General features: G+C 42.9%; 1 protein-coding gene across 1 annotated transcript; it reads right to left on the reverse strand.

Annotated features, from left to right (window-relative positions):
• Positions 1–322: 322 nt before the first annotated feature.
• Positions 323–18,875, reverse strand: taco1 (translational activator of mitochondrially encoded cytochrome c oxidase I). The gene is made up of 6 exons (XM_084323261.1): positions 18,830–18,875; positions 16,923–17,200; positions 6,828–6,937; positions 5,737–5,870; positions 1,241–1,403; positions 323–819 (listed from the first exon to the last, which is right to left on the reverse strand). The coding sequence occupies exons 2-6, from the start codon at positions 17,194–17,196 to the stop codon at positions 589–591; spliced, it is 912 nt and encodes a 303-aa protein (XP_084179387.1). The 5' UTR covers positions 17,197–17,200; positions 18,830–18,875; the 3' UTR covers positions 323–588.
• Positions 18,876–22,336: the final 3,461 nt, after the last annotated feature.

Genomic DNA, 22,336 nt, shown 5'->3' on the forward strand with positions numbered 1-22,336 from the left:
TCCGACTCGATGTCCTGAGATTTCTATAAACTCATATTTCACTAAAATAAAAAAAATCACTTAAAATAGTTGGTAAACAAACGTAGTGCTGAAAATATACACTTTGACTGCCGTTTTGACAGGGTTAGGGTCTTTACTCTTGGCTACATTTGAAAAAGAAAACGCATCATTAATTCATACATTCTGTAGAGATATATATTATGGCGTGATATCAATCTCATACCGGGACCGGACTGCTCGGGCTTAAGAGGTTATCTTTTAAATAGTTCGTATATATATATATATATATATATATATATATATATATATATATATATATATATTATGGATCCATGACGGTATACCTTCATATTCGGTGTACCCCCCAGCCCTACTACAGGCCCCCTTGTATTTCAAAAGCCGGGGAAACGCAGATGAGTTTTCTTCTCTCCTCAATATGAGTTCACCTGCCAAAACACAGGGCTGGGAATCTCTGATCTATTCCAGACATAAACACGACAAGAGGCCAGGTGTACAGTACACCTGGCAGACGGTACGACCAGAGGCCACGATGAGGAACAGAGATGTCCAATGTCCCCTAGCGAGTGTCTATGACGACGGGCTGCTGTCGGACCCGAGGGCCTGGATGTTGTCCCAGACTCGGACCACGTCCTCCTGGTCGTTCAGGGCGTCGATCAGGGCTGAGGCGGCCTCCAGCTGGGCCTGGGGCAGGGGCGCCGGGGTGTGGGACACGAACTCCAGCCCCGAGGACAAGACCTGCATCTTCAGGTCCTCCAGCGAGGTCCTCACGTTCTTCAGGTCCACCAGGGCGCAGATAAACTGGAGAGAGAGAGAATTCTTTTTCAATGATAAATTAATTAATCAATAATAATTTGGGGGGGGGAAAAGCTAAACTTTTATTCTACACCTTTCTAAAAGCTCTGTGGGTGTATAATTAAAAAAATATATATTACTCTACATAAAATGTTATCTATTCTAGACTATAGCACTTTTACTGCAGCCATATATTGTATCCCTGCATTGGATTCTAATGATCCACAGACCATCCCATAATACACAGGGTTCCAAACCATCCCATAACCACATACATATGCATTATGTGCAGCAATACTAAGTGCTGCACCCTGCGCTCTGACAGGCTTCCATGTAGGCGCTTCAAAGAGTGACATGTGACACGTCTGTGACGACGCTGTGTGCGCGAAGAGGCTCATTGGTCGAAACATCCGTCCGTCAGACCGACCTGTAGGAGGGGCTTCTCCTCCTCATCCTCCGTCTCCTGGACGTCCTCGGCCCCCGCCTCGATGGCCAGCTCCAGGGCCCGCTCCGTCGTGACGCCCTCACCCCCCACCGCTACCACCCCCTTCCTGCCAAAGTTATGGCGGGCGCCGTCAGTCAGCGCCCCTCTGTGGACAAACACGGGATTACAGGCTGTGAGTGAAATCAGCAGAACATACCACTCTGTTGTCTTACTGTACGTAATGAGTTCTGGGAAAGACCCCCGCGCTACATTTAGCATGTGATACTGACTCAATTTCCATCAGTGCTGGGGGTCTGTTCCCTCTCAATTCAATCCATTCACAGCGTGGGTTTTCTTGAATATTTAACATTTTTAAATCATTCTCATATCAATAGCCTATACGAATAGGTGGAGTTTAGTCTGTATGTGCATCAGTATCTAACTATCTATCAATCAGAGTAAAAGACTGTAGTATGTATGTATGTTAACTCTGTATGTATATCAGTGTCTAAAAGTGTAAGATACTGTATGTATGTTTACTTTGTATGTATATCCAGTACCTATGAATCAGAGTAAAAGACTGTAGTATTATGCATGTATGTAAGGGCCAAAATGGATGTAATTATGTGTAATGGATTTATGTGACCATAGGGTGGCGCTTCTGTTATATAAGTGCCAGGTACATTGTAGGAGGTAGGAGTTTGACCCGGAAAGGGCGCATGATTTTTTTCCGTAGCCTTCGTTTGCGAAGACGCTCTCTGATTGGCTAGCCCGCGTACAGCGAAGACCCTCTCTGATTGGTTTAGCTCCGAAGGGTCTCTTCCGCATTGTACATAATATTCTCTGCTTCGAAGTGGTTATGCTTTGGCCCTCTTTCGAAGTGGGTTATGCTTAGAGTTAGGGCTAAGCATAACCCACTTCAAAAGAAAGCCAAAGCATAACCACTTCGAAGCAGAGAATATTATATGTACAATTCGGACATTTCTATCCCAGAGCCCTTCGGAGCTAAACCAATCAGAGAGGGTCTTCGCTGTACGCGGGCTGCGTCTATTCGAATACCAACCGGTTCGTGCGCTCTGATTGGCCACTGACATACGCTAGTTTTGCCCCCCCCCCCCCCCCCCCCGGTATGAGCGTAGAAATAATGCGTGGACACTTTGAAATGGGTATCACAGTAGTAAGTCCTACTGTAGAACATATTAGCATGACGTCCTACTGTAGAACATGACATAATAGCATGACATCTGATTTATTAATGCCAGATTAGGGACAAACGCAATTGGCACAAGTGTAAATCATGGATTAGTCACTCAGTTTAAACATCAGACATAGCTCACCTCGTTCGTCTGCTGCCTGTGGATCCTATGGTCACAAGTTCAAATCACTCTTGGTTAAATTTTTTTTTTTTTTTTTACGTTTAATTAATTTATCCACTCTGGTTGGATGGTGTGTATGTATATGTATGTATTGTGCTGTATAATGACAATACATTTTAATCGAATCTCATTTTGAAATCGCTACCCGTTGAGTGGATCACCATGGTGCAATACAATCGTGTCCATAGGCAGCGTAGCGATTTCAAAATGAGATTTGATTCAAATGTATTGTCATTATACAGCACAATACATACATATACATACACATAGGCCTGTCGCAATAAGCAATAAATCAATTTATCGCGCAATAATGAAAATGAATGCAATGATTTTGACGGGCGCAATTAATTGCTATTTGCGTGTTTGTTTTAATGAGGCGGGAACCAGTACCTCTTGTCAGTCACTCTCCGTGTGGGGAGGCGGGCCGCTGGCGTTACTACAGAGTACAGAGCTCCTGTGAGCACCATGCGTATGTTGGGCAGTAGCAACGCTACATAGCATAACTACATTTCTCAGTAGCGTGATGGTAGCGTCGCTCCTTTTGAACCAAGTAGCGTTCTTTGTAGTGTAGCTATTTTTAGACCCAAGTAGTGATGTAGCATGAACAAACGCTATACGCTACTGCCCGGAGAAACTGGACTGCTAAATAAAGATTAAAGATCTAGCGTTGATGCTATGACGCTTCCTCCTCGTCAAGTCAAGTCAAGAGTTTTATTTGTCACGGCATACAAGTATACAATGAAATGCGGGTGGTCTTGCCCGCAACGATGTGCAATACAGTGGTACAACATATAATAGAATCCAATAAAAACAACATTGTGCAATAACAGGTAACAGGTAACATGGTGTGACATCTCGGTATCTGTACATAGTTATTTACAGAGCATATAGGACATGCTAGGTAGCTTTGGTAGTGCAATACACTGTTACTGTTGCTATACTAATTTAAAGTGGCCTTTCCTTTTGGCAGTAAGTGTGGGTGAGTGCGGCATGAGTGTGTGCCCGCTCATGTTAAAGTGTTAAAGTGGCTGCTAGTGCACAGCGTGTGTGTCGTGTGTGTGCTTGTGTGTGGATAGTTCAGTGTTCTGTGGCACTTAATGTTCATTGTTCAAGGCTCTGATGGCCTGGGGGAAGAAGCTGAGCCTAAGCCTCTCTGTCCTAGTAGCTGGGGTTCGCAGGCGTCTGCCTGACCTCAGCAGCTGGAACAGGCTGTTATTGGGGTTGATCGTTGATTGCCTGTAGTAGCTGCATCTAACGTTAGTAGCTATAACGTTAAAACGAACCTAAAGTTAGTTGTTCACCAACAATCTCAACATTTGTTTTATCATTAGCTCAAAAACACAGAACCGGACGACACAAGTTGTCCGCTCATAGGTTCTGCTAGGATAATAACAACAATACTTCCGGTCGGTGGGTTTCAAAATAAAAGAGCAAAGTCTAAAACACCGGAAAAGACACTAAACGTAGCAACCCGCCTCTTGTCCACACACATTGCTCTGCTCGTTTGATCATTGCTCTCACAGAGCTAAAACTGGGAACGAGCCAAGGTTACTCTGCTTCTGATGCTACCTCATATTTCAGATCTGATTGGTTAGGTAGTAATTTAGGATATTTAAAATGTCTTCCAATGTTAAATAAAGGTTTATTGCACTTTGAAACGGTTTCCTTGCATTATTGTGCTATTATCATTATATTAGTAAAAAAAAAAGTGTATTGAAAACTTTTGGAAAATACATAATAATAATAATAATTTCTCTCAAAACCGCAATAATATCACTTATCGCAATAATTTCTGGGACAATTAATCGCCCAGCAAAATGTGTTATCGTGACAGGTCTACATACTACACACCATCCAACCAGAGTGGATAAATTAATTAAGCGTAAAAAAAACGAACGAGGTGAGCTATGTCTGATGTTTAAACTGAGTGACTAATCCATGATTTACACTTGTGCCAATTGCGTTTGTCCCTAATCTGGCATTAATAAATCAGATGTCATGCTAATATGTCATGTACTACAGTAGGACATCATGCTAATATGTTCTACAGTAGGACTTACTACTGTGATACCCATTTCAAAGTGTCCACGCATTATTTCTACGTTCATACCGGGGGGGGGGGGGGGGGGGACAAAACTAACGGAAACAGCTGTTCTTGGAGGCGAACTGGGGTAGATAACTGGCGTAGATAAGGGGGGCGTACTAGCGTAGGTCAGTGGCCAATCAGAGCGCAAAACGCGAACGCGGAAGCACGAACCGGTTGGTATTCGAATAGACGCACGCGGGCTAGCCAATCAGAGAGCGTCTTCGCAAACAAAGGCTACGGAAAAAAATCACGCGGAAGGGGCAATGGTTTTTGTATGCAATTAGTTATTATATTAAGTATTATTTGTTCTGTTTAGTGTTTATGGAGCCCAATATATCCCGTTTTCACAGTGAAGCAAAATAAATATATCGTTTTCCAAGAAGAGCAGCCTGCATCCGAGCGTATCATTGGAACAACACTGACACACAGCGAACTGACGGGTTGGTATCAGACCAAACAAATAGAACGGCGCGTCAGCCAGGTCCATCTACGGGATCAAATTGCTCAGTAGCTCCGTATAAGACGGGAGCTCCTTTAATAATGTATGTTTATGATTGATCACTGCTTGTGAATTTTGTGCATATTAATATATACTGTATTATGTACCGGTAATATAATATTGTATTATGTTATGTATGATTCCATGATTAAGAATATGGTATGTAGTAATATGTTTGAGAGAAAGGATATTGTCACTTTCTTGGTTGTTTTGTCTGTAAATGTCTTCATCTGTTGTCATGTTTATATGTTGTGTGTTTGATCCCAGGAAGAGCGGCTGATAAGAATCGATGGCCGAGACGCAAAACCTCCCATCTGCAAGATTTCGGATGAGAAATTCACTTTGGATGACGAGAAACGTCCCATCTCTGCACCTATTCAGTCCGTCTGCAAGATATTTTCCAAAAGCCAAAACAAAAGCAGTGTATTGTTTTGGGCATCCTTAAAAAATACATCGTTCTGCAAGTTGAATGTTCAGATGGGAGGTTTTGCGTTCGACATCTAATAAAAAGGCTAATAAAATCATATCCGATTCTGACCCCTTCCTGTTGAGCAGGTGTTTGATCTGCTGCAGGGTGCGGGTCTGGTTGTCCGTCAGAACCTGGATCAGCAGGGAGCAGCCGCCCGGCCCACGGGCCTCGTACATGTGCTGGCTTCCTGCCGGAGCCTTCTCCTGTGGGGGGGGGGGGGGGGGGGGGGACACACACGTCATTACACATTAAAGTGAGTGTGTGCATGTGGATGTGTGTGCAATGAATGTAGAATGGATGGGTTAGTATTGCATAGAGTCATTGAGCATCCTGGTGGCCTGGGGGTAGAAGCTCCTTCTGAGTACTGGCCATGAGACCTACCTACTGCTTTCACTGTCTACAACTGATCATAACTACCTACCTCATACCATAGTCTACCCATATGACCTTCCCATCAGATTAGTGCCCTACCATTATGACCTTCCCATCAGATTAGTGCCCTACCATATGACCTTCCCATCAGATTAGTGCCCTACCATATGACCTTCCCATCAGATTAGTGTCCTACCATATGACCTTCCCATCAGATTAGTGCCCTACCATATGACCTACCCATCAGATTAGTGCCCTACCATATGACCTTCCCATTAGATTAGTGCTCTACCATATGACCTTCCCATCAGATTAGTGCTCTACCATATGACCTTCCCATTAGATTAGTGCCCTACCATATGACCTTCCCATCAGATTAGTGCCCTACCATATGACCTTCCCATTAGATTCCTTGTAGTGACGGATCATTCTCCTAGGCAGAGAGCTGGACAGTGTAAGTAGGCAGTGTGATCAAAGGTGCAGATGAGGGTCTGTATGGCCCATCAGTTATATTATCTATTTATCTATCTAGGTCGTCCTCCGACGGGCCCTCCATCGGCGCTGCCAGTCATCCCGATCCTCCATGCATCTGGCTAGCTCGCCGGTGCTTTCTGCTCCCGCGTCTCTCCCGAGTACGTCCACATACGTTAATGTGGGTCGTCCTCGTGATCGATGCCCGTGTACCAATAAATATGGTACAATAAACACTAGAATCTAAATATATACTAATATAATTAAATAATATGTGCCGTCATGTTAGATACGTGTTTAATGTGAGGTCAACTTACCGCATTCTTCAGAATGGTGTCTATGGTTGCCTTAGGCATGTTCTTGGTTCTGCATTGCTCCAATATTTGGGCCAGGTTCAGATTCATCTCTGGGTTAGCAGACCCTCCATCTGTAAAACAGTCCATGACGGGTTAGCTCAGTAAAACAGTCCATGACGTGTTAGCTCAGTAAAACAGTTCATGACGTGTTAGCTCAGTAAAACAGTCCATGACGTGTTAGCTCAGTAAAACAGTCCATGACGGGTTAGCTCAGTAAAACAGTCCATGACGGGTTAGCTCAGTAAAACAGTTCATGACGTGTTAGCTCAGTAAAACAGTTCATGACGTGTTAGCTCAGTAAAACAGTCCATGACGTGTTAGCTCAGTAAAACAGTCCATGACGGGTTAGCTCAGTAAAACAGTCCATGACGGGTTAGCTCAGTAAAACAGTCCATGACGGGTTAGCTCAGTAAAACAGTCCATGACGGGTTAGCTCAGTAAAACAGTCCATGACGTGTTAGCTCAGTAAAACAGTCCATGACGTGTTAGCTCAGTAAAACAGTCCATGACGGGTTAGCTCAGTAAAACAGTCCATGACGGGTTAGCTCAGTAAAACAGTCCATGACGTGTTAGCTCAGTAAAACAGTCCATGACGTGTTAGCTCAGTAAAACAGTCCATGACGGGTTAGCTCAGTAAAACAGTCCATGACGGGTTAGCTCAGTAAAACAGTCCATGACGGGTTAGCTCAGTAAAACAGTCCATGACGGGTTAGCTCAGTAAAACAGTCCATGACGGGGTTAGCTCAGTAAAACAGTCCATGACGGGTTAGCTCAGTAAAATAATATAATAATATAAATTATAATAGTCGCAGTCGAAAAGCAAAGAAAGTGTTTTGTGAAATGCATTTACCTTACAACCATCTTGTTCTGTTTCCAATTCAAACCTTTACTTATTCTCTAAATGGACAATTGAGGTCACCCTCATTTTCAATGTCATCGAGACTTAGACATTTCAATGCATAATTTTTTTTTTTTTACAATATAATAATAAATAATAACTATCTATATAGCACCTTTCACACATGGACCGCAGCCCAAAGTGCCCCACAGCAAATAGCATACAATTAACATAGGCATAACATTTGCATATAGTTGACAGAATAAAAGCAATGTAGAAATTGCAGACATAAGAATAGGTATAATAAAAGACAATAAAAGTAGTGCAATGTAGAAAGTGCAGACATAAGAATAGGCATAAAGGGGAGCTCCAGTAGCTCACCGCGTACCTCGAACGCTATTTCGGCGTCGGGGACAACCGTGCGCGTCACGGATCTGGGGTAGCGAGTTCGACTCCCGGACAAGCCGTACTTTCTCAGAGTGTCTTTCCCCCCATCTGTACCCTCATTCAACCTGTTTCTGTCGGTCATACTTGACCAGAAAAATGCGATAAACGCAAAAAGAACCAGCTGACTGGTCAAAGTTAAAAAAAAAAAGAATAGGCATAAAATAAGTAGGGATGCACGATATTGATTTTTTGACACCGATACCGATAGCTTTATGCTCCTCAAGCCGATAACCGATATTTATTGTATTATAATTTCTTTTTTTATGTATATATATATGTGTATATTTTTTTATCGTTTTTTTTTTTTAGTATTTATAAGCTCCGACGTCATCGGTACTGCTATCGGTACTCGAGAAATTATGGAGTTTTTTTTTTGAGGAATTTAAACGTCGCAAACTAATCTTGTTGGCCGTTTTCTATATCTCTCCTGCCTCCGTGTCTCTGCCTGCGCGAGGAGCGGGCTGTGCTCACACACACACACTCACTCACACACACACACACACGGGTGCTGCCGAGTACAGACAGCTCTGCTCTCATCATGGCGGACAGAACGAAACGTTCAAAAGTCTGGGTCTATTTTACTAAAGTCGATGCTGACAACGCTCGTTGCCACAAGTGCAACAAGACATTTGCCAGTAATGTATAAGCGCTGGTACTTGTCAATGTGGCTGGCGGGGAGCTAACGTTATTAGCCTGAGCTCCGAGTAGAATAATGGCCGACAATCCGGAGGTAAATAAACGAACGAGAGCTTCTGATTGGTGGTAAGAAGAAGAGGTGGGTGCAAGCGGTGGGACGTAATTGGCAGATCGACTGTCTGCCTCCGAATGTAACGTGACTACGTCACAGCCAAGAAAGGGAGCGCTGGATTTGTGAAAAACTCCCTGTTCCTAAACCACACGCTGTCAGTCGTACCACAGTACTGGCAAAACGGGAGGAGGCTATAATAAAAACAAGCGCCCTTCATCCAAATCCACCCACACCGGATTTCTTTTAACCAAAAAATGTATTATATATTATCGGAGCTATCAATAACGTTATCGGGTTTATCGGGATGACGTCATAATTGCTGATATCGGTCCGATAATTATCGTGCATCCCTAAAAATAAGTATAGTGTTGCTCGAAGGCATGTGAACCCCCCCGGAACAGCCAGTCCCCCAAACACCCCAAACACTGGGCGATAAAACGATAACGATAATTATCGCGATATATTTTAATAATCGATATCGATTGATAATAAAAAAAATACCAAAAAGATTAAAAATAAAAGAAATTTAAAACCAGAGACAGTGGACAGACTTGTCTTTTTTGCCTGCAACTTAAAGTAATGGCTTTGCTTGTCCAAATGACAATACTGACCAAATTGAGATTTATTTTTCTCTTGTCCATTTATTTTGTTTGCTTTCTAATTTAAAATACAGTTTGAAACCGTCTGTACTATGTGCTATGTGTGCTAGCAGAGCTAGTCTCCAGTCACAAGTCACATGTGCGGTGGTTTGTCCACCAAAAAAGCGCCAAAAGATAGAAAAGAAACGAGCAGAGCCAGAACTATTCAACTCCCCTGGAGCCACAGCTAGTAGAGAAGCCTGTTTACTTTCGCTTTCAAACCAGCTGCAGCCTGAGAACTGGGCCCTATTCCCCGTACCTGGTTCAACTAAGTCGATCAAAAGTCCCATTATCCAGATTCAATTAACCCGATGTTTGAATCCGGGCTTTCCCTGTTCCTCGAACGCTGATTCAGTCTCGTTAATTCTAACCAGACTTGATACTCAGGATAATTGTGCACGGCCGCCTCACCTGAAAAGACAGCAGGTGTCGATCGCAGAAATCCTGATTTTCTAACGGCATTGATTGATTGATTGATTTAAAACTTTATTAAGATTGCAGAATGGGTACAATACAGTACGGCTCAATAGCCTCGCCGACAAGTTAAATGCATAATCTATAGGCTAATTTTAAGTCCCTCATTACCCCAATCAATCAGATTATATTTCTTTAAATGTGCCTGCTGGCAGTAGGCTTAATGGAATGAATAATCGAATGAGATCTTGCTAGCGAAAATAATTAGTTAAACTCGTTCAGAATAAGTAGATACAAACAAGCCCAAAGAGTATCTAATTGATACGAATTAATAGATACTTATGAGGATATCTGTACTGTATGCGCTCGGTTTAGGTATCATGTACTTTATATATAAATACATGGTTCCCAAAGTTTTCAAGGCTCGACCCCCGAAATAACATGTCAGAGAGGCTTGGAGGGAGGCTATACAGTTTCACTATGAATCAGGTTTTAATCTGTTTCGGACATGATCCATACATGCATTGAATTGATTAACCTTTGGTTTATACCAGTGACACCAGTTACGTTAACACTTTGAGTGCCAGCAACGTGTATTGTCATCTTATCATGCCCCCCGTTGAGTGCAGACAAAGCGAATTGTCGTTTATTTTTTTTTATTAGTGATCTGAATTAGGGCTGGGCGATAAAACGATAACGATAACTATCGTGATAAATTATTTCCTCGAAATAAACATGAAACGTGGTCGCAAAGTTTCGATATATCGATTTTCCAAGCTTGGATATGAGCACACGCACTAACAACCAATCAGTGAAGGAGATGGCCGACAGCGGAAGGAGACCCGGAATCTAGGACTCCAGTAGTCAACAGGCTGGCTAGGATAATTAGCTTGCACGGCGCTATTTTATAGTTTACCTGCCGAGTTGGTGTGTGTTTTGAATTCTGAGGGTAACTGTTATAGTAGTGTGGGGTATACGGTGCACGTCGTTGCAATGTATTGGGGCGGAACAGAGTATTTTATGGTCATATTTAGTACATTGTCATGGAATACACCGCTTGGAAACGAGGCTGGCTAGGATAATTAGCTTGCACGGCGCTATTTTACAGTTTACCTGCCGAGTTGGTGTGTGTTTTGAATTCTGAGGGTAACTGTTATAGTAGTGTGGGGTATGCGGTGGACGTCGTTGCAATGTATTGGGGCGGAACAGAGTATTTTATGGTCATATTTAGTACATTGTCATGGAATACACTGCTTGAAAACGAGGCTGGCTAGGATAATTAGCTTGCACGGCGCTATTTTACAGTTTACCTGCCGAGTTGGTGTGTGTTTTGAATTCTGAGGGTAACTGTTATAGTAGTGTGGGGTATACGGTGGACGTCGTTGCAATGTATTGGGGCGGAACAGAGTATTTTAGGGTCATATTTAGTACATTGTCATGAGATACTCCACTTGCTCTGGCTAACTGCTAACGTGCGCGGACTGATGACGACATCAACTCGACTCTCGAGACATTCGCAGCAGCAAAACAAGTCTATTAATAGCCCGTCCATCGGCGCCGGGCATAAAAAGTTAATTAAACTTGACAGACATTATATCGACGATAATTATCGATATAGAGTTATATGAAAATAATTTTATAATTTTATCGCGATAACGTTTTTGGCCATATCGCCCAGCCCTAATCTGAATTCATATTTCATCAACCGAGTCTCCCGTTGGTACAGCAGACCCTCTAGGAGCTCAGATGGGAAAATACCGCCCCCCAATCGTCTATCCCTGTGTAACTGCAGGTCAGTCGATTATACTGGTGGATCTGTGTGGGGGGAGCCAACTGGCTCCATTATGCTGGCGAGGGATCTGATGATGAGGGAAGTGATCGCGAGTTGGAAAGCAGCGTGGAATATATATTTACAGCAGCCAATAATCAATCAATAAACGCAATCGATATTTGGAATGGCGATCAGGAATTGGAATAATCTTTTTGGAGAACATCTGATCTAAGGTAAGGAGTCTATGTTACCAGTTTTAGGATAATCAGAGCTGTATTCACTGAGATAACAGCGTGTCCCGTATGTGTGTATGTGTGTGTGTGATGTTGTGAGGAAATGAGAGAATACATTTTTCAGCCCGCTTATATAGCGTGCATAAGTACACATATACTATCGATAATCTAGCATTTATTTGAAAACTATTCATAAATAGGCCGACAAATGACAACGTGTCTAGTGTATTCGAGAATATTCCAATAAATGCCGTTTATGGGGGAATCTTTCTATTTTCCGGAAGTTTTCAAGAGAACGATAGCTTTTCGAAATGCTATAAAAAGGATATGAACCGATTAAAAAACCATCCGTTTCGACAATGTTGACTGCAAACAAGTCATTGATAAGCGACGGGCAGATTAGACACATAATTTAAAACATAGATTATGCGTTTATAACGCTAACATTGAAGTGGGTGGCGGCATTCAAGGGGGTAAAAAGGAAAACACGGCCGGCATCGAAAGTGTTAATCACCTTCTTGTTCATCATCAGATAACACTAACAGTGCTTGAACAGATAAATGCATTTTCTCAAATGCATTCATCAAAACGTCAAAGGCTTGCAATTGCTCATTCATTTTCTCAAGTCACGTCCACGTCATCAAATCAAACAGCGCATCTCCTCAAACATTTTAATCTCAGTTACAATATCACAATAACGTGTGAGTGACAGTGACAATTCAACAATCCACATATTCAGATTTGTCGTAATTCATATCCACAATCCATGCACGAAGACTTCAATTTATGCTTGAATGAAACAAAATCCAGACGCTCCGTTAAACATCCACAGCGGAGAATATGAAAGGAATCAGAGCCAAACGAGCGATAGGTTTCATTCATTAAAAACATCCCGCGGGATTCACATTTGCAATGCTGCGCGTTATTAAAATAACCACATAATGTGTATATCGCACCTCGCGAGCGCCGTATATATAACGTGCATTATTTAGGACAAAGTAAATTTAGTATCAGCATTTTAGGTCTATTATTTTACATTTCAAAAGCCCCCTCTAGAAAAACGAAGCACAAAAACATAATTCAGAATGGTATAATGGGATCTAGACTGTGAGAATTATTTCAGGAAGCGAGCTGGCATTTCTTTGCGAGGGTGTGGCCATGGTTTATCCAGCTAACTGAACTAACCTCGACCAGGGCCCCGTTCCATGTACCTGGATAACTGAGTTAGCCGGATAACTTTAGCTGGATAACTGGGTTAGCCGGACTTTCCGGTTTCATGTACGTGGATTTTCCAGATCACCATGCCAACAGATCCAAAAGTTTGAGCCTGCTCGAAAGCAGAGTTCAAGTTCAAGTTAGCCCGATCACGCAGAGCCACGCCCCCGCAAAGAAGTGACAGCTCGTTTCCTGAAACTATTCCCACAGTCTACGATCTGCATTATACCATTCTGAATTACGTTTTTGTGCTCCATTCTTCCAGAGGGGGCTTTTGAAATGTAAAATAGACCCAAAATGCTGATATTAAATTCACTTTGTCCTAAATAATGCACGTTATATATACCGTGGCAACGGTGGCGCTCGCTCGTGCGATGTACACAAAAATTTGGTTATTTTAATTGTAACTGGGATTAAGATGTCTGATGAGATGCGCTGTTTGACGGATTTGAGAAATTGAATGAGCCGTTGACGTCACATGAATGAATGAGGATAAAGAAATAAAACTTCATTCAAAATAAGGAATATTCTAAACACGGGTCTCTCGTTCATTAATGTATAAACAATGAATTTATCCCATCTGGCACAGTGGCCCAGCGGTAGTGCTCAAGCCTGCCAACCTTGCGACCCGGGTTAAAATCCCGGTGTTTCCAATATGATTTTTTTGAATATAATATTAATGATTATACGCCAAAGTAGCCTGGTTTTAAGTTAAAATATTATAAATCTACATGCATTGAGGATGTCATTCTTTATATAGCTCTCAACGTGCACCAAATTGAATTATTCCTATATTGCAAAAAAAAGGAGACGACTAGGGTCTTGAACCCCGGTCGTCCGTGTGAAAGTCAAAAGAACAACCCGTTAGACCACATTGGAGATAAGTTAAAGATTGACTATACATCAATCAATGGGCAAGAGGGCCGTATCGTAATTCTGTATAACAGTTAACACATTTTTTTCGCTAGCAAGATCTCATTTGATTATTCAATCCAGCAGGCAAGTTTAAAGAAATATAGTCTGATTGATTGAGGTAATGAGGGACTTAGAATTAGCCTATAGATAACGCATTTAACTTGTCGGCGAGGCGATTGAGCCGTATTGCAATCTGTCAATAAAGTCTTAAATCAATTAATCAATCAATGCCGTTGAGAATCAGGGTCTCTGCCATCGATACGTGCTGGCTTTTCACCTAAAACGGCCGCGCGCATTTAGCCTGACTCGCAAGTCTGGCTTGAGTTAACGAGACTGAATCCACCTTTGTGAAACAGGAAAATCCCAGCTTCGAACATCGGGTTAACTGAAGCTGGATAATGGACATCTTGATCGACTTAGTTGAACCACGTACATGAAACAGGGCCCAGGTTCCTTTTTGATCTGTTGTCATAGTGATTTAGACAATCGAGCGTCGAGGAACGGAAAGGTCTGGCTTAAGTCAAGCTATGCTGAAAATTATCCGGCTAACTCAGTTAGCCAGGTACGAGGAACAGGGCCCTGGAGTGTGAGGGGCTGTAACACTAAAGATGGCGGCAACGACAAAGAATTGCTGCAAAATAAACATACATCTGTTGTTTAAAAATAATAATAATAATTAAAAAAAATATATATATATTTAATACTTATAACAATATCGATAATTATCGATATCGAGTGATATAATAACATTATCATATCGTTATCGTGATATCATTTTTGGCCATATCGCCCAGCCCTACCCACACATCAATCCCCATCCAAGACACCCCCCCCTGATAAAGCACGCCATGACCGAAGGAAAACACAAAACAGCCCGTCTCCCCCGGTCCCGGCGGCGTGAATATTAAAGGCAACCAACTTGTGTTCAGCTTTTCGTTCAGCGTTTCTCTGATTGGCCACACGGCCAATCAATCAATCCACTAGCACACGCCCTTGCGGCAAGAGAGACGCGGCAGAAGCGCTGGTCGAACCAGCAGTGTTCTGTTGTGCGACTGTACTACAGCAGTGTTCTGTTGTGTGACTGTACTAAACTCTTCCACCACATGACCGACATTTGACATACAGTACACCTCCTATCTATGTTGGGATTATGTTTGGTCATGACAAAACAATAAAAATCGCTACTGTTAGTAATGCTGCCACCACCCACTTCAATGACAGAGCTCTCATATTTGCGAATGCATAAACTATATCTTAAATTATGGCGATGTGTCTAATATGGCTGTCGCGAAGTCATTGATAAGCAAAATATGAGAGCGCTGTCATTGAAGGGCTTCTACAACGGAGGAACGGCCGCTGCTGCTGCTGGAGCTGAACCGAGTCAAGCCGCGGGCGGCGCACGGAAGCCGGGGATAAACCACCGCGTCGCCCCGCTGGCGCTTCAGGCTCAGCAGCCTCCACGGGCGAAATAACATATAACGTTACAGTTCCACACTGATGTACAGTGAATGTCTAATATGGCTGTCGCGAAGTCATGCCTCTCCCTCTGAAAGCCCATCCACGCTGTGTATCATAGAGACATAGAGCACTGGGTTTCATCACTGGAGATATATTTCTCACTCACCATTGTATTTTGCGCCATCTGACAATATCAAAATGATGTGTTTTCTATATTATATCCACAATCATTCATCTAAAAAATTGTATGGGCTTTGATTAAACATGTAACCTACACCTACTGTAACTTACTGTACCTCTGCTTCCTACAGCACAGCAGGTAATGGCGTTAATCAATGGAACGCGAAACATAATAACGTTACGCTTTCTAGTTCAGCGCATTTCATAACTGTATGGGCTTTGTTTATACACGAGTGAATCTGGTAGTTGGTTGTTAAAAACGCGAAACATAATAACGTTACGCTTTCTAGTTCAGCGCATTTCATAACTGTATGGGCTTTGTTTATACACGAGTGAATCTGGTAGTTGGTTGTTAAAAACGCGAAACATAATAACGTTACGCTTTCTAGTTCAGCGCATTTCATAACTGTATGGGCTTTGTTTATACACGAGTGAATCTGGTAGTTGGTTGTTAAAAACGTGAAACATAATAACGTTACGCTTTCTAGTTCAGCGCATTTCATAGCGCTCCACTGCTACCGCAGCTGAACACAAGTGCGTTGGAACAGCAGCCCAACACAAGTGCGTTGGTACACAAGTTGGTTGCCCGCGCTGCCGCTCGCTTGCTCCTTGGATTTCATTTGGGACGTGGGACGACTGCCGCTTGCCTGCGCGTGGGGGCGGGGGGGGGGCGCGGCCAATCAGAGAAAAGCCGAACACAAGTTGGTTGCCTTTAATATTCACGCGTCCCGGCGACCTCGCCACCACGAGGAAACCAGCGAACCCCACGCCCCCACCCACAAACTCCACGGAGGAATGACAGGTGTGTGTTTTCTGGATGAGAGGTGTGAATAGAGTGTCAGTGGGGCGAGGGCCCTTTTTGTTTTAGCTTGAGCCCCTGCCCCCCAAAGTGTCTGTGCACGGCCCTGATGGTGCATTTATATGTCTCTTTTATCCAAAGCACTTTACAATTTTTGTTCCTCACATTGGTATGGCTGCTTTTTTTATATAGGGCTTTTATCCAAAGCGCTTTACAATTTGTTCCTCACATTTGACCCATTCACTCACACATTCACACACCGACGGCGGAGGCGACCATGCAAGGTGCCAACCTGCTCATCTGGAGCAATTAGGGGTTAAGTGTCTTGCTCAAGGACACATCGACACGCTGCCCGGGAGGAGCGGGAATCAAACTGGGAACCTGGTTACTGTCTGCTTACCTTTTATAGCGATCTTGATCATCAGGCCAAACTTCGCAAACATCGTACTGCGGGCCGCGTCCTTAGGTCCCTTTATGTGTTTGACCTTTGACCACTTGTTATGGCCGGCACTTAGGAGAGGGCACAGGTGAAATGCTCTGACAGGTGAGGCTTCCCAGGGACGCGGCAGGTCTGAGTGGACCGGCCATATCCTCACTCCTATCCCACGGGTGGTGGGGGCCAGTCTCCAGGGGCACAGGTACAACAAACCCCGTAACACAGCTGCCCCTGCCATTGCCCTTGAGGTACAAGATGACATGGTTTTAGCGTTAGCGTGGCTGTTGGTTTTAACCACTGTCTGGGGTACACAGTAGGAGGTCAAACGTTCTGACGTGAACAAATTAATGAATGAAAACTTTATTTAACAGATTGCAGAATGGGTACAATACAGTACGGCTCAATACACACAATTGTTAAGGGGATGCAGACCAGAGAAAGACGTTTGTCTTGTTTACATCAGGGTCCCCCCTTTTCAATTCATAGTGACATTTAAACATACACAACATGCATGACATCATGACTTGTATGACATAGGGACATACATGACATACAGATACAGGTATATAGTACTGTTACATTTGTCACGTAATCAAATGCTATTCAGAACACATTTTCGGGCCACTTCCCTCACAAAAAGCCTAATTCCCAGACGGATACTGGTAGAACAGATAACCACTCAGATTGTAGCCAACCCCTGTGTGCACAGAATGGCGTTTGTCAATTGATGATTTGTTGGAGAAATGCCTTCTTGTACCGGATCTCCTCTCTGGTAAACAAGAATACCCTGAAGACTCTGGCAGGAGCACTCATTCAAGGGTACTACGACTATGCTTGCACCTCATGGTACCAAAGCACCTCAAAGGCACTAAAAACAAGATTACAAACATCACAAAACAAACTGGTCAGACTACTGCTTGACCTTACTCCTAGAACCCACCTCACCCCTGCCCACTTTGACAACCTAGGATGGCTTAGAGTAGACGACAGAGTACAGCAACTTGCAATGGGCCTGGTCTACAAGATACACTACACGACCAAGGTACCCATGTACATGTCAAAATACTTCCCAAAGGTCAGTGAATACCACGACCACAACACCAGAGGGAGCTCCACAAATCATGTTAAACCCAGATTCGGCTCAAACAAGAGACTAAACACGTCTCGCAATTATGCCACATCAATGTGGAACGCCCCCTACCCAAAGCTGTAAAGGAATGTGACTCACTACCCACTTTCAAAACCACTCTCAAAGACCACCTACGAGAGACTGCAATTCGAAACTGGCCCCTACCCCACCACCTCCAATGTACAGTTTTCCCCCACACCCCACCTACCAACCCCCTCCAATGTACAGTTTCTTCATCAAATGTATAGAGTAGACTCTTCTTGTATCACAAACAGTACTGTATTTGTAAATCTGGTATGTCATAAATGTCTAGATGTAACAGTACTGTCTATCACTATCTGTATGTCATGTATGTCATATATATGAATTGAAAATGGGGGACCCTGATGTAAACAAGACGAAAGTATTTCTCTGGTCTGCATCCCCTTAACAATTGTGTGTATTGAGCTGTACTGTATTGTACCCATTCTGCAATCTGTTAATAAAATGTCCAATCAATCAATCAATCAAAACCTGCAAACACTTCTTCCCTCTGCTGCATCTATACACACAATATTAGCACTTAGCGCAGCAAGCTAACCGCTGTTGGATAACTGGCTAAGTGTAGCCAACAGGCTAGCTGATCATCATAACGTTGACGTTAGCTAAGCTGGCAAAACGTGTAATAGCTCTGGACAGGATTACATGACAGCTCGTGTTTAGAAATCATGCATTCATCCGCCTGAGTTTTCCATGAACTTACAGTCAGTCAGGAGGAGGACATGCAACCAACTGTCCTTGTAAAACACTTCCTCGTTGCGTGACGTCAAATGTTTACATTTCAAAATAAAAGCCCACTCAACGTCTGCCTTATTACCACATGGGCGACATACCTTTACTTCTTCTTCTTCTTCTTCTTCTTCTTCTTCTTCTTCTTCTTCTTCTTCTTCTTCTTCTTCTTCTTCTTCTTCTTCTTCTTCTTCTTCTTCTTCTTCTTCTTCTTCTTCTTCTTCTTCTTCTTCTTTTCTTCTTCTTCTTCCACATGAGACAAAGGCAAGTAAATGAGTCCCTGCATCATGCATTATTTTTCAATAACTGCACACCTCGACACATTAGAATTGAAATCTCTCAACAAAGGCTTGTTTCATTCTCCTGTAAGATATTAACTTGAGACACATTGACCCCACACAATTTGTATTACAGCATTGTCTGATTCATTGAGTAAATGAGGAGAAATACATAGTACATAGCTACATAGTGAAAAGTAAAAATATCATACAAATTCACCTCAGGCTATAGGCTACATTATCCAGGATGGGTACAGATGAGACTGTGCTGGCCAGGATGTTTGACAAGAAGTCAAACACTGTGGGCTAAATCCACAAAGAATGGATTGCATGGAGCAAGTTGCACCCTTACTTACAATTCATTATGAAATGAAAATGGGGGACCCTGATGTAAACAAGACGAAAGTCTTTCTCTGGTCTGCATCCCTTTAACAATTGTGTGTATTGAGCCATACTGTATTGTACCCATTCTGCAATCTGTTAATAAAATGTTCACCGTGCAGATTGATTGATTGAATGAACATTTTATTAGCAGATTGCAGAATGGGTACAATACAGTACAGCTCAATACACACAATTGTTAAGGGGATGCAGACCAGAGAAAGACTTAACGTCTTGTTTACATCAGGGTTCCCCATTTTCATTTCATAATGAATTGTAAGTAAGGGTGCAACTTGCTCTGTGCAATCCATTCTTTGTGGATTTAGCCGTGTTTTTAATGTGCAAGACATGAAATTTCGTTCCCCCTTCCCACAGTGTATATACAAAATATTCCTAGGAATGTTGGTTCCTCATGGAAAACGCAATTGTGCGCAATATGGATTAGTTTGAGCATTACACATATTTTCAAGGTACAGCAGGTTTGATTGATTGATTGAAAACTTTATTAACAGATTGCAGAATGGGTACTCAATACATACAATTGTTAAGGGGATGCAGACCAGAGAAAGACTTTCGTCTTGTTTACATCAGGGTCCCCCATTTTCAATTCATCGTAACATATATGACATACATGACATACAGATAGACAGTACTGCTACATCTATACATTTATGACATACCAGATTTGCAAATACAGTACTGTTTGTGATACGAAAAGAGTCCAGAAAAAAGAGTATATACATTTGACGTAGAAACTCTACATTGGAGGAGGTTGGGTAGGTGGGGGTGGTGGGGGGGACTGTACATTGGAGGTGGTTGGGTGGGTGGGGGGGGGGGGAGGTTGGGTAGGAGTGGGGGGGGGGGGGGGGGGGGGGGGTTGGGTAGGAGGGGTGGGTGGGGGACACTGTACAACTGTACAAGCAAAACTGTACATTGGAATATTGACAAGACCATACTTGGTCATTTACTGTACTTTGGAGGGGGTTGTGTTAGGACATTTACAGCAGTGGCGTCGTTAGCCCTGGGCTTCCGGGGCTTTAGCCCCGGATGTTTTTCTCCTAGCCCCGGATCTAAAAAAAAAAGAATTGTTTAAATTTTTATTTTTTTCAGCATTCCCATTGTCTGTGCTGAATGTTTGTTAGTGTTTGGTATTTTTCTATATATATATATTCACCGATTTGTGGACTTTTTCAGTGTCCTGAAAGGCGCCTTATAAATCAAATGCATTATTATTATTATTATTATTATTATTATTATTATGATTATTATTATTATTATCATTATCATCCAGGAGGGAAAAGACACTTTGGATAGTAGGGACTGCATCTCTGCCTGTCCTGACCAGGAAACACTTTGCAACTGTGATCTCCTCTGGCAATAGTTGGATATTGTAATGTGTGGCGAGGGGTTGCAGCAATTCCACTGAGAGAAACTGGTCTGAGGCTGGATAACATGCCTGTATGCCTCTCATAAGTTGTTATCCAACTCATGAGAACCTGCTCTCAAGCTCTTGCAGCATTCTGCCGACGACTGGATAGAACAGTCTCTGAGCTGAGGTCTGAGCTTGTGCCACAAGATGACTCAACTACATACTCGTCCATCCTTTTCTGCTTCCTCCTTTGGCTGGTAGTATGTTCCTCAATCCAAAGGCCATTACATATGGCCTTTGTCCTGTCATACATGTCCACTGCCATCTCTGAGGTGCGATAACCTTTGAGTGTGTCCTGCACTGTGCTTTTAAATAGTACAGATATTGAAGATGTGCATTTTAACGCAGCAGCACCTGGAGCCATCCATACCCATGTCCAGTGTCCTATAATAAGCTTTAATCGAACCCTGGTTCATTTCCTCGGATAGTCCGGTTGGTTTGGGGTGGTGTGAAAGCTCATTCACTCTTGCAAGTGAACCCTGCTGCGGTTCATTTGAGATGTGAATGCAAAGCGGACCAAAGGCAGGTGTTGTGGAAAATGTGTATGGGGTGGACTAGTTTAATATAGGTCAACTAGCAGTGCTGAAAGACGGTCTGGCTGACGTTCTTAAAACAACTTGGACAGATGGACATTTCAGTACGGCACGTTGTGTGCTTGTAATCTCGTACATCGTATCGCTTTCATATCTTGTTCTTTTCTCTCTTTCATACATACACAGCACACACACACAGACACAGCACACACACACAGACACACGGACACACACATACACAGCACACACACACAGACACAGCACACACACACAGACACACAGACACACACAGTCACACAGACACACACACACACACACAGACACACACAGTCGCACAGACATACACACCGACACACACACACACACATTCCCTGTGACACAATACACACATACAATACACATACGTCTGTACGCAGACGCACACACACACAGACACACACACACATACACACACACACACACACACACACACATCTCACTCTCTCTTCAATGTTCTTAATGTTTACATCATATCGTGTGTGTACATCATATCTTGTTTATCTCTCTTCATGTTCTTAATGTTCTTATCTCTCTCCGATGTTAAATCTACGTATCATCTTAATGTACGTCATGTCAGATCTGACATGATATGATACGTCATCATATCTGTCATGGGGGGGCAGGACTGAGAGGGGATTTAGGGGACAAGCAGAGGGATTGGGAGTTAGAGTGTTTTTTTGTTCAAGCTGTGGTGATCCTCTGCTCGATCCATAGCTTTTGCTGTTAAGAACTTCTTTTCCTAAATAAATTACCTACTTGTTACAATTGGAAATATCGTCTCCTGCTGTGTTAAACAACCATCAGCCACAACATTTGGTGAC

This window comes from Notolepis coatsorum (genome assembly GCF_963971535.1).
Source record: "Notolepis coatsorum genome assembly, chromosome: 10".
NCBI lineage: Eukaryota > Metazoa > Chordata > Actinopteri > Aulopiformes > Paralepididae > Notolepis > Notolepis coatsorum.